Source organism: Sphaeroforma arctica (genome assembly GCF_001186125.1).
Source record: "Sphaeroforma arctica JP610 unplaced genomic scaffold supercont1.844, whole genome shotgun sequence".
Classification (NCBI taxonomy): Eukaryota; class Ichthyosporea; order Ichthyophonida; genus Sphaeroforma; species Sphaeroforma arctica.
In genome coordinates, this window is record NW_014039714.1 from 10,396 (window position 1) to 22,822 (window position 12,427).

Here is a 12,427-nt window from a genome sequence, read left to right on the forward strand (position 1 = left end):
TATAGGCGTTTGCCGACTCCCCGTATCAAATCAGGTCTACGTTCCAACTACTGAAGTGGCTCTTACTGAAGGTAAATAAAGTGTATGTGTATGTACCCTTTCTGCATTCCACCTTTATACTGCAGTATAGTCGCTCTATACTGCAGGAACGTCTATGTTGTTCACGTGAGTATCATTGATATAAGCTCAGTACAACTCTGCCAGGAAACACACAACACACGGCCCCAACGTAACTAGCTATACAACATACAGCAAGCTAATAGCGACTAACAGGCGCTTTGGACATACTTTAACATAGGCTTTGTTCATGGCCCATCAACCTGAACACAGGCATTCAGGTGCTGAAACATTCGCCACATGTATGTTTGTATATGTATATGAGCATCCTGGGGGTCTATGCCACATGGGTAGCTATACCACACGTGTAGTGCTATGTATTGGTTCCTAGTCAAGGCGAACATGCATAGCTTGCACCTACCTGGTCTTTGATCCAGTAGTATGTTTTCCTCAGCCCTTCCTCCAGGCTCGTGGTGTAGTCCCAATTGAGTACCTTTCGCACCAGATCATTGTTGGAGTTGCGTCCACGGACACCCTCCGGTCCGGGGATGTGTTTAATACGTAATTTCTGTACAATAAAGTGGTTTTATTGTTAGCAGTGCTTATATATATATATATATAAAGTCTATATATATATATGTGTGTGTGCCCAATAAAACGTGTGATTCTGATTACGCAGCCACTATCGTACAACCTACCTACTTCATCTCCAATTTGTTCTCGTCACACACGAACTCCATCGCACACATGCACAAAACCTACGAGCTTTTTAAACCAATTTAAACATTTTTTAGTCAGGGACTTGGCCAGTTGGGGTAGTGAGGACAGTGAACTAGAGTGAACCTTCAAAAATACCAATCACAATCCTTCCGCCTGCACCTCCTCACACCTCACACCCCACACCCACACCTTATTCTCAAACGACATAGCCATCTTAGCGAAGTCGTTCATGGCCACCATCTCCTCCGACCCGATGTTCATGGGCTCGCCATAGTCCGAGTCTGTGAGGCGGATTATACCAGCCACACAGTCGTCTATAAATAGAAACGACCGTGTCTGTAGACCGTCACCCCACATTTCCATTTCTGTGTCCGCTGCGATGACCTTTCGGCAGAAGGCAGCCGGTGCTTTCTCACGGCCGCCCTTCCAGGTTCCCTGTGTGGAGGTGAGGAAATGTGAATAGCCAGCGGTGTATTGGGGGTATGTAGATAGTCGGTTGTGAATTGGGATGATATAGAGAAACAGTGGTGTACTGAAGCTATGAAGTCAGTCAGCGGAGTACTGGGTTTACTCTATATATATATATATATTTACATATATACGTATATATATATATATATACGTACATATGTACTGGGTTACGTATATATATATATATATAGTGATGAATTGGGGTTAAATAGTGAGTCCGGTCATTGTACTTGGATTATCAACAACCATAATTGCCTCACGACCAGTTTGGGTGTTTTTCAAGCGCTGCTAGTAGGATTTTGGGAACAAGAAAATCAGCAAGTAGTACGAAGGCTGCAGCTTGTCGAATTATTACCTACCAACTAACAACAACTAGTCGACTCCATACTATTCGCCTATTCAGTGATGGAACTAGATGACATCGTGATACTCTCACCAAACCTCCGTACAGTAACAACGAAAATATATACACCACCATGGCATGAACTATATATACATCGCTCGCCTAATAATCCCATATTTTATAACGTACTGTTAGCGGCTTAGGATTTCTTTATGAACAAGCATTCCTATTCAAAACCTGTCAATGGTACAACTAAATGCCATCGTGGTACTCTCACCTGTGGACCGTAGATGTTGTGGAAGCGCGCAATACGTGTATTCATGCCAAAGTCCTTGGCATAGTGTTTGTGTAGTTCCTCTGACATCAGCTTCTCCAGGCCGTAAGCATCCTAGCATGCAGGTTTCGGTAAAAACATCGTGCTTTATCAGTATAAGAAACATCGTAGGCTATCTGTATGAATACGCACTATCTAAACAGGTTTCCTTATACTAAACCCTAAAACCCTGAATTGAGTGAGGCGCATATCAACACCGAACAGACATGTCATAGCACGCCAGACAACAGTTGTAATTCGTACCAAAAAGGTTCGTATATAAGGGCTTTCAGGGTTTAAGCTAAAAGAAATTAGACCCCTTTTTTTGAAATGATCAATTTCAATCCAATCCTACAGCTATGAGTACATATACATACTCCTCGCCGAATCAAGTACAACATACTAACCTAATGGCCTGTTCCAATTAACTGGCTTTGGGTTTATCTTTGGGTTTCACACTCACACAGATACTTTCATACACACAGCAAATTCACTCGCACTCTCTAATATCAGTACACTGTAAAACAACTGACAATCTAGCGTATCCATGTCAACATAGCACGCGCTGCTTGTCGTTCAGACGCGCTGTCGTATTTACCTGGGGAGCGGCCGGCCAAGCGTCTACCTCTTTAAGCCCTGGATTGTCTACACAGTCCTGGATGTGTTCTGGGTATATACAGGCGGACGAGGCATAGAACACGGTTTTCGCCTGGAGAGTGGGAGTGATTGTGAATAGTGAGTGAATGCTGTTGTAGCGGTACGCCGGTGGGATAATAGAGAAAGAAAAACAATTGGTCGTGATTCAATGGACATTAAAACTAGCTAACTAGTAGGGTAACTCAGCGGTGATAGAGCACCAATGACTACCAGTTATTAGAACATCAATATCATATCTCGGCCCCTATTACATATATATATATATATATATATATGAATATATGAATATATGTATATAGTATTTATATATATAAATATATATATATATGCATATATTGACGCTACCACCGTGCATACTATATATAGACGATACCACAATATTTACTCCATAAATTGACGATACCACTGTGTATACTCTATATTGACATTGTCGCAATATATATATATATATATACATATATATATATTGATGATACTACATTATATACTATATATATATATTGACGTTGCCTCTTTATATGCTATAAATTTTGACGTTGCCACTATATATACTATATATATATAGACGGTATATTCATATGCACTATACATATATTGACGCTACCTCTATACTTCGAACTTTTAGAGCCGGAACTGCTACATAACACGCAGCATGCTCACAGACTTAATCCTGCTATATGCCAATCCCCTGTTTCTGAATTTTCCAATAGATAAATCAAGCAAACAGATACCTTGGCCTCACGAGCCGCTTCGAGTACGTTGACACTAATCATCGTATTGTTGTATAGGATAAGTGAATGGTTCGACTGGATGAAACCCATACCACCCATATCTGCCGCTAGATTGTATACAATATCCATGCCCTTTGTGGCAGCGGCAGCCACAGACTTCTCTCGGAGATCGCCCAAAATGAACTCATCGCAGTACTCGCTCTGAGGTAGTTGTGTGGTGTGTTAGTCGATGAGGTTAGTAGGAGGCTGTGGGTTGCAGTTGGGTTCGTCTTACGCGTAGGCATGGCTGCCACTACAATTTACTATAGTTCAGTTGAATTGTTTTGATAATTTACTATCATTTAGTTTTAAATTTACTATATCTTAGTTTAAATTATGTTATCATGCGATATTATACAAGACACAATTAGTTAGTTGATTTTGCCAGGGTTCCTACTGTAACAGAGCATATACCTCCATGAGCGCACCACTCATATAGAAGCGATACTTCCACCAACCATCATGATATACTGTCTTTCAATTAAAAGAAATAGGGTTCGACCTGAAAACATTCACCCCCTTCCCCAAAATCACTATGGCAACGAATTGCGATCATTAATATTATGAAGCGTGGTAACTATTTCGACAAGAGTGCCACACATATAAGCGTGTTATCATAGTTAGTCTCTCGTCTCTAAGTATGATTCGGTATTATGAAGCGTGGTAACTATTTCGACAAGAGTGCCACACATATAAGCGTGTTATCATAGTTAGTCTCTCGTCTCTAAGTATGATTCGGTATGCGCATAGGTAGTATTGACCATATTTAGGAGCGAGTTCGAGAGTATCATTTGAGATAACATGAGCGATTCATTGGCAACTATTCACAGTCAAGAAAAATAGGCCTTGCCATGCACCTAATGCTATGCAATAACTCAAACTTTACTACCATACAGTTCAGGATGTGAACTCAACAACACAAGATAAGTCTCAGTACACCGTATACAATTCATACAAATTACATGACGAAGGCGATACAAACACACATGCCGTATCCAAACGCGAGTACATTTGTCTATTTTTTTCAAGCCTTACGCTCTAATAATAATGAACACACAATCAGTTTGTAGGCGTTGGCGTACTGAGGCATCTACGATACAAACCCGCTATTCGATACTCTCAAGTTTTCAGCACAGTGCTGCATTATCTATTGCGGTTTCAATTCATTTGCAATCTCCGACTTGGTCGGTTTGCATGTATACAATATCTACTATGTATAGAGATATGCAATGTATTATATTATTAGTCGCACATGATTGTGGTGTATTGTAGAAACTGAGGAGCTCAAACTCTGAACTTCTGCATAGATATGCATGAAAGTCGCCATTGAAATATTGGTGCAGAAATTAATAAATCCAAATGAAAACCAATCGTTTCACTGTCAGTTATGTGTTCATGCGTTGTACAGAAGTAACAAACACAATCCTAGTTGAGACGCACACAAGTTGGTTGAGGAGTACTATATTTATGGATATAAGATTGTCATCTTGGATCCCATATTCATCAGTTGCTTTCTATCTACTACACTTATAAAGTGTATCGATGAGTATTACACATCATATTCTGTTCAAAGCTCACTCTCAGTACATTACCACTGATAGCGTGAACAGTCAGAATATAAATGCTTCTGCACTATTTCTTCTTGCCATCAGACTGTATTCAATTTATAATCAATTGTTTTTTACCATGAATGTAGCACGAAGGCGGTTTTCATATAACTCCAAACGTGTCTCGGTATGTATGTTGTGTTTTTCCCACTCTGTTATAGCCGTAGGCGCGCACATACCGCGCGCTTCAAAGGAAGGAGGTCATACAGAGCGTAGCATACGTCGACAAAGAGTGAGTATATCTAGGTGCAAATAATCGTGTACACAAGCAATAACAGTATTGGTAAATCTCACGCCAGCGATAATACCTGTGCGAACCTTGATAATCGCCTATTGTGAATTTGGGTTGTTCAAAATCAGTACATACATAGTGATACTTGTAAACCAACAGCATACTGTAATTTATCACTTACTTCTTGGAAGTATTCGTTGCGCTTCCAATCCACTACTCGCACGTGGTTTCCATTTTCCTTTAATTTCTTGGCCAGGTGCGATCCGATGAAGCCACCGCCCCCGCATACAACACAGTTTTTTCCTGTCGGCATTTTATACAAAGTGTTATCTCTATATAAACGGGTAATTGTATTCTATTATTATATAGTTTTACACATACGTAGGGTACAAGTGTTTAAAAAACCTATACTGTACAACTACGCCTGCATAAGTACCTTTTCAGCTTTACCCTGCTGAAAAATATGTGAACAATTTGATGACATACATAGCCTTCTAAATTACACATCTAAATCATAATTATTAATTATGATTATGAAGATACGCAGGCCGTCGCACTGTCGCAGCCACTCGCAGGGCCGCCTCCTCGAGGGACTTCTTTCAGAACTGTTTATTTATAATTTATGACAAACTTAGCAACCGAACACAGTAACCGATGCATAAGAGACCAATCAAAACACTTAATTCTGACAGATTTTAAAATGTGTCCAAAATAGGGAAAACGTGGAGCCTTCGGCCCTTCGTCTTCTAATAAAGTTTAACTCACTTTCCTTTTTGTTTTTCAAAAAATATAGACAATTGAGTATGTTCATTATTGTACAGGCATAGCCTTCTAAATTATACAAGAAGTAGGCTATGAGAAAGTCTCGAAATGTAATGTGAATACACACGGTGACGATTAACACTCACCGACTCACACTGCTGACTGTGGTCTGTGACTCGTGAGTGTGAAAGTCTGTGACAGTCGATCTAAAACAATACCGAACTTTAACTTTTAGTGCCACCACGCTTGCCTCTCTACTGGCTACTACTAAATGGCTACATGTACATTCTCTAGAGAGTAGTAGAATCCAGAAATTCATAATTTCGCTCAGGGAGAGAGAGGGAGAGCAGAGACAGTCAGTGGAGCGTCTGGGAGCGAGTCAGAGATGTATGTTAGGCGAACACTCTGTAGTCTGTGAGTTTTATATGTATAAAGAAATACAGAACACATAGTGTGCTGTCTAATAACGCTTTACCCTGTGTACAATCACTATTGCTATGAATAATTGTATATAAATATACTCTATTGCACTACATACTCATTCCAACATTGAAATACCTGATGGCTCTAGTAGAAAGAATACATTTTGAAACAACACCCGTGACTTTCCTCTCCCCATAGAAAGAAGCACATTGAAATTTTACTTTTTGTTTAGAGTCAATATATCGCAATGAACAGTCAGACCTCGATGACATTGAAGAGATCCACAAAAACAACTGAAAAATATATATTCTTACAGTAAGACATCCTTCCAAATAGATCAACGCCTACTAAGTCACACCTACCAGTAACGGAACCCAATGTCGCCGCTGCGATCAAGCGAAAGGTTGTGCGATATAATTGAGAATGCATATTTTTTCATGGGTATGTATTTATTACACATCTACAGACGTGGTTTGGATAAGTTGGTATCTGATTTTTGTATTTTATTTCTGGATATGCGAAAATGTATGTATTTATGATGCAACAAGCACTACTTGTGTGTTCACACTTGTAACGTATAGTGACCCGCTCAGGAATATGTAATACATATAAACTCGTTGATATGATCATGCACCAAGAAGATATGTATACAATACATACACACACACACGCACATAACTCTGTAAACAGTAGGAAAAGTATGCGTATTAACACATATGGTGCATATAATTACCTATTTTTTTTGTAATCGTATATACTTACAAACCATACTTATCTACGTATTATATATATTATATATTATATTATTATATATATATATATATATATATATATATATATATGTATTATATATATGTAATATATTATTATATATATATATATATATGTGTGTGTGTGTGTGTGTGTGTGTGTGTGTGTGTGTTTATATATGGAGTAGTATTACATCGAAGAATCGAATCCCCTTCCGAACTGAGTTATAGTTTAAGTGTTGATTTACAGACCGATTGTTGGTCGTAGGTATATAACGATACATTTCCCTGAGCAGATTGACACATACAGACAGCAACCAATGAGAAATCAGTGGGCAGACAAAGCTCACACTTGGGCTTCTGCGATAGTCCGAATGACGGTACGGTGAAACCACTTAATGATTTTTTTTTGTGTGAGGGTGGCAGAGAACCGCTGTGTGAGCTGGCATTGTGGGAAATCCTTAGCGAAAGACGATGTGATACTCCGGATGATACTATACGCACGCAAAATAGAGAAAATGCCACATGTGCATGTGTATACATGGTGATGGATTTGTCCGCCTTGGGCGAATGGAGCCCTGCGCCAGCCACGAATTGTGCTAAGCTGTGCACTAGGATGAAGGTACGTTTGCTCACGACAGGACGCACGCTTCAACTCTGCGACAATAGGCACGCACATCGCCGTTTTCTCAATGTATACGTAAATACAGAAAGGTACGTATTATGGGCCGCAGTCATCCTCGGCCGCATTGCCACTGCAGATTGTGCCGTATACGTACAAGGTTTATAATCTTACACCAGCATCACACCCATTAAAATGAAAAGAATTGTGCCACTCGTGAACTCAGAATTATTTAAGGTTGATTTCAGTCTACCTAAATCACATTAAAAATGAAAAGAATTGTGCCACTCCTGAGCCCGAAATAGATACAAGGTTGATTCTAATACACCAGCATCACAGTAAAAATATTAAATAATGCCATTCCTGAGCCAAAATATATACAAACTTGAATTTAGTACACCAAAGTCACGCACGTTAAAAATGAAAGGGCTGGGCGGTATAGCTCATCAATGATTTCTGCGCACTTGTCAGCACACCAATAGATTGATCGTGTCAGCTGAAATGGAGTACCGGAACATGCGCCCCATTAATACCGGGACGTGTGCACCATTAATACCGGGATACGTGTCCCCAGTTTATTTAGATTTTCGATACCATCATACGCCCGTTATTTCATAATGCATTTGATTGGCGCCGGCGCTGATGCTCAGTTCATGGCAGAGGTACTGAATGATCATCGCCGAGTAGGCCTCTGCGTGGATATCGAAGGACAGACAACTGACCTTATGCTCACACGTCAGGATACTGGTAACCATAGCAACGACATCCATAATAGTACACCTGAACGGCAGCTGCGCAGCCTGTGCGGTGGTGCTGTGGGTCGTGTTGTACGCCTGGTACACCTCAGCGTGCGCGGCGAATCCTGCAGCCAGCTTGTTCAGCACCAGGCACCGCCGAATGTGCGCTGGTACGGATTGCCCCGTAGTTTGCGTAGCCCCCCCAACTGCCGACGGGAAGTAGTCCGCGACAAACCTGGACGCTACATACAGCGCCGCGGACGCTGACGATGGCGTTGGCGGTGGACGGCGTTGAGATTTAGCTACTCCGTCTACCCATGCCACCTGCACGCGCACAGACGCCAGGTCTTTCGCAAAGCACTGGAACTCTGCGTATGCCGGGGGCAGGAGCGAGCCAGTGACTAACTGTAGCCGCTCGTGTGGGATTGTTTCCCCTTGAGTACCCAAGCGGCCGATAGTTTCAAAGTGCACCTGTACCTCTTTACTGCACGCGTGGAAGTAGTGTGCTCTCTCACACTCGGGGCCTCTTACCAGTCTGTGTCATTTGTGCGGTTTCTCGGTGTCTTCGCTCTGGTTTAGCCGCGGCGCTTTGGCCTTTTTCTTCACGCCCTCCATGTATTTTTCCCAAAACGTAGCCGTTGCCCGAAACTTAAGGCCCAGGTGCGTATCGCCTGCGGTCTCAGCGGCGTGTGTTCCTAATTCTGATCGGTTATGGTACCGTTGAGTGTCCAGAATGGGCCTTTTATGTCCTTGTTGTATGTGCTGTACACAACGCTCGTGTCGCTCGTGTTTGATCTGCTGTAGTTGGTTGTCCTTTTTGCGTTTATTTTGAGCCAAATTGTACGCTTTCAGATCTTCGTATGCTGCATTGCGTTCCCTTCGATCCCGCTGTGCACCCCGTTGGTCTGTTTCAAGGTCCACTTGCGCCTCTTTCTGCCGTTTGTTATCCATACGCATAGCCACTTTCAGACCGTCAAACCCGGCATAGGCGATATACACACTACTCTCCCTCGGCGGCCCAGGCCTCCTCGAAGGTATCACACACTCAGCCAGGGCCGTGGTATACCCCGCAAGCGTATGCTGCACCAGCAGCCCACTCCCTTTGCCCGTAGTCACCACCTGCACGCCCCCGTGCGTAATCAGAGCAGCCATCTGTACCAGCAGATGTTCGGAACTTCTGATGTCCGTACAGGTTGTTGGTAGACCACGGGGCCTCCCGAGTGTGTGCGTTTCGGCTGGCTGCAGGTCTTCTTGGGCATCTATGTAACCAAAGAAGCGTACATCTGGATCCCAGCAACTCAGCAGGTGCTTTCTCGAGTGCATCGCTTTGGCGCCGTGGACCTCTTTGACATCACCGTCCAGCAGAAGGATATTGAATCCCTGTGTGTTACGCACAGCATTGTACACGTGACGTGACAAGAGTGGCGATAGAGGGGTCACGGGGATTTGAATAGGCGTTTCAGTTGGGTATGTAAGAGGCCGATCATGCCTCACTGAGACGTCAAGAAAAACACAACACAAATGCTACAGAGGAGCGGTTACGGGTCCACAATAAGCTCATGTGAGGTGAAGCAGTACACAACCCTCTCGTATCGTACATACACCTTTTTCGCGCGACTATTAGTCACAGATACACACCCTTACAAACACTCTAGCGTACACGTACACACTCATACAAACACTAGCGTACACGTGCGCACCAGAACACTCACCTGAGGATTGATGCGACACATCGTTGCGAGCTGCACGAGATGCGACACATCGTTGCGAGCTGCACGAGATGCGCATTGGTAGCCGAGCGCGACACTATATCGCGAATGGCCTTCCGCTCCATTAGCACATTCATTACCCCACCACTCGGCTTAGACGTCCACACAAAGTCGGACTGCGGGACGTGCTCAATCACAACCGATACCGATACCGGTGCCCGGGTAAACTCCCGCTGAGCTAAGAGGTCCACCTTCTCGCTGATGCAAGTGCTCATCTCTGTGTAGTAGCTGTTGCTCTGGCGCTCTCGCTTGTCAATGACCAGCTCTACCGCGGTATCCCGGGCGTTGCTAATGGGCTGGGTACTGGGCTGGCTAGTGCTGCCACGGTTGGAGGTGCACTGCTTCACCTGACCTACGTTGCTCTCGCCTGCACTCTGCGGCAAGTCCTCGTCCGAGTCCAGCACAATGCAGCTGACATGGCTATCCGGCGCTGGCGGCTTATTTGGCGCGGTTAAATTCACAAGTGTGATTTTAACGCGCTTTGACGGCGGTGCCTTATTTAGAGTTACAGTGGACTTGTCGGTGTGAGGGGTATCCCATGCCACTGAGGTGCGTATACTGCGCGGTGTGTGGGGCGCTTTCGTGAAGGTTGTGTTGAGTATGTCCGCGTCGGAATCGTCGCCCGATGAGCTGTCCAATGATATGACTGTGTATGAATCGTCCGGCCGATTGGTAGTACGAGAGATAGTATGAGTGGTAGTATGAGTGGTAGTATGAGAGGTAGTATGAGAGGTAGTATGAGTGATAGTAGGTTGTTGCGCCGGGGTGTCCGTGTGCAGGCTCCGCTCAGTTGCAGTCCTCTTAGTGCGACGTGCGAATGACGCTGGCCGGTGTTTCGCGGGTGTTGACCTGTATAGTGCACGTGTTTTCTGATCACGTAAGTGTTGTGTATTTGTACTACTATCAGGCCCTACTGACAACTCAATCGAAACAGTCCGGGAGTCACTCGCGCCGATGTATGCTCCTCCGTTGGCAATTTGGAGATTGCCTTTCTTTTTTGTTACATCTGTGTGGTGTGTTGTCGTCGCCGTCAAGACATATGACATCGGCTGACACTGATCTCGTACGCTCGTTCAATGACTTACCCCTGCCCCGCAACCCGTTGTCTTGCTTGCTGCCCGTTCCACTATCAACCCCACCCCTCCCCACACCACACGCATTGCATATTGTCCTACTACACTGACTCGAGACACCTTTCTGCGGCGGCACACGGCTACCGTGTTGTACTATGGATTGATTTGTATCTTGAGCTTTCGCTGTCAGTGGTTTGTTTTGTGCCTGGAATCCGGCCCGTCGCTCTGCCGCTGCCAACCGCCTTGCTCGCCCCGCCTCTGTATCTTCACTCACTGGACAGACACTCGCTGGGTGATGGGACGACTCCACCGAGCGAGTACTATGTGCATGCCTAGATAGAGTCTCCATGGATGTCTGTACCAAGGTGTTTGTGGTTGTCGTATGCGTGTTGGTGGTGTTTCTGGCTGACTGTTGCGTGGTGCTAGGGGTGATGAGTGGTGTATAGTGGGGGGGTTACCGTGGTTGTGGAGTGCGTGGTCGAGGTCGTGTTGGTGCTGATGTTCTGCTGGTTCAAGCCGTGCAGTCTCAGACTCTCTTTGATAGCTTGTTTCATTAGTTTGTCCTCCAACCCTTTGTAGAGCCCAGACTTATCATCCGATAGCTGTAAAACCATTCAGTGGCAAAGACGGCATTAACGCGTTTCAATTTTTGCATATGAGAAGATTGGGAATCGTACTATCAGACGACTTGACATGGAAAAGGTAGCCCGCAAAGTACACGACTTCATCGATAACCTGCTGTAGGCAACTATCAACAACTTTACAACCCCGACCACTTGCACACGTCCGTATACACAACGGCTGAAATTACCACCACTGAGTTTAAGCAAAGGCCCGAAACGGCCAAGAAAGACTCGCCTCTCAACTCCTATGATCGTGGGTTTCATTTTAGCATACATATCTCTAGTCATATACAACTCTGTAACTAAGTACATGATTTTGGGTAGTATGTGTAGGATAACCAGTCGGCTGTATGAATCATCACTGACTCGCACTCCAACACACCGCATTTAACACTTTCACGACGCTTCGAGACGCTGATATATATATATATATACATATATACATATATATATATATATATATATTAATATTTATGTATATATTTATTATATATATATG

At 43.7% G+C, this 12,427-nt stretch overlaps 2 protein-coding genes across 2 annotated transcripts; both read right to left on the minus strand.

Annotated features, from left to right (window-relative positions):
• Nucleotides 1-305: 305 nt before the first annotated feature.
• Nucleotides 306-5,483, minus strand: SARC_08882 (GDP-mannose 3,5-epimerase; the record flags this gene model as incomplete). The annotated part of the gene is made up of 7 exons (XM_014297120.1): nt 306-320; nt 479-625; nt 967-1,212; nt 1,869-1,979; nt 2,503-2,613; nt 3,293-3,493; nt 5,352-5,483. The coding sequence occupies 7 exons, from the start codon at nt 5,481-5,483 to the stop codon at nt 306-308; spliced, it is 963 nt and encodes a 320-aa protein (XP_014152595.1).
• Nucleotides 5,484-8,322: 2,839 nt separating this feature from the next.
• Nucleotides 8,323-11,919, minus strand: SARC_08883 (hypothetical protein; the record flags this gene model as incomplete). Its single annotated transcript, XM_014297121.1, has 5 exons — nt 8,323-8,998; nt 9,095-9,952; nt 10,176-11,238; nt 11,318-11,714; nt 11,764-11,919. 5 exons carry the CDS (start codon nt 11,917-11,919, stop codon nt 8,323-8,325), a joined length of 3,150 nt encoding a protein of 1,049 aa, XP_014152596.1.
• Between the last annotated feature and the right edge of the window lie 508 nt (nt 11,920-12,427).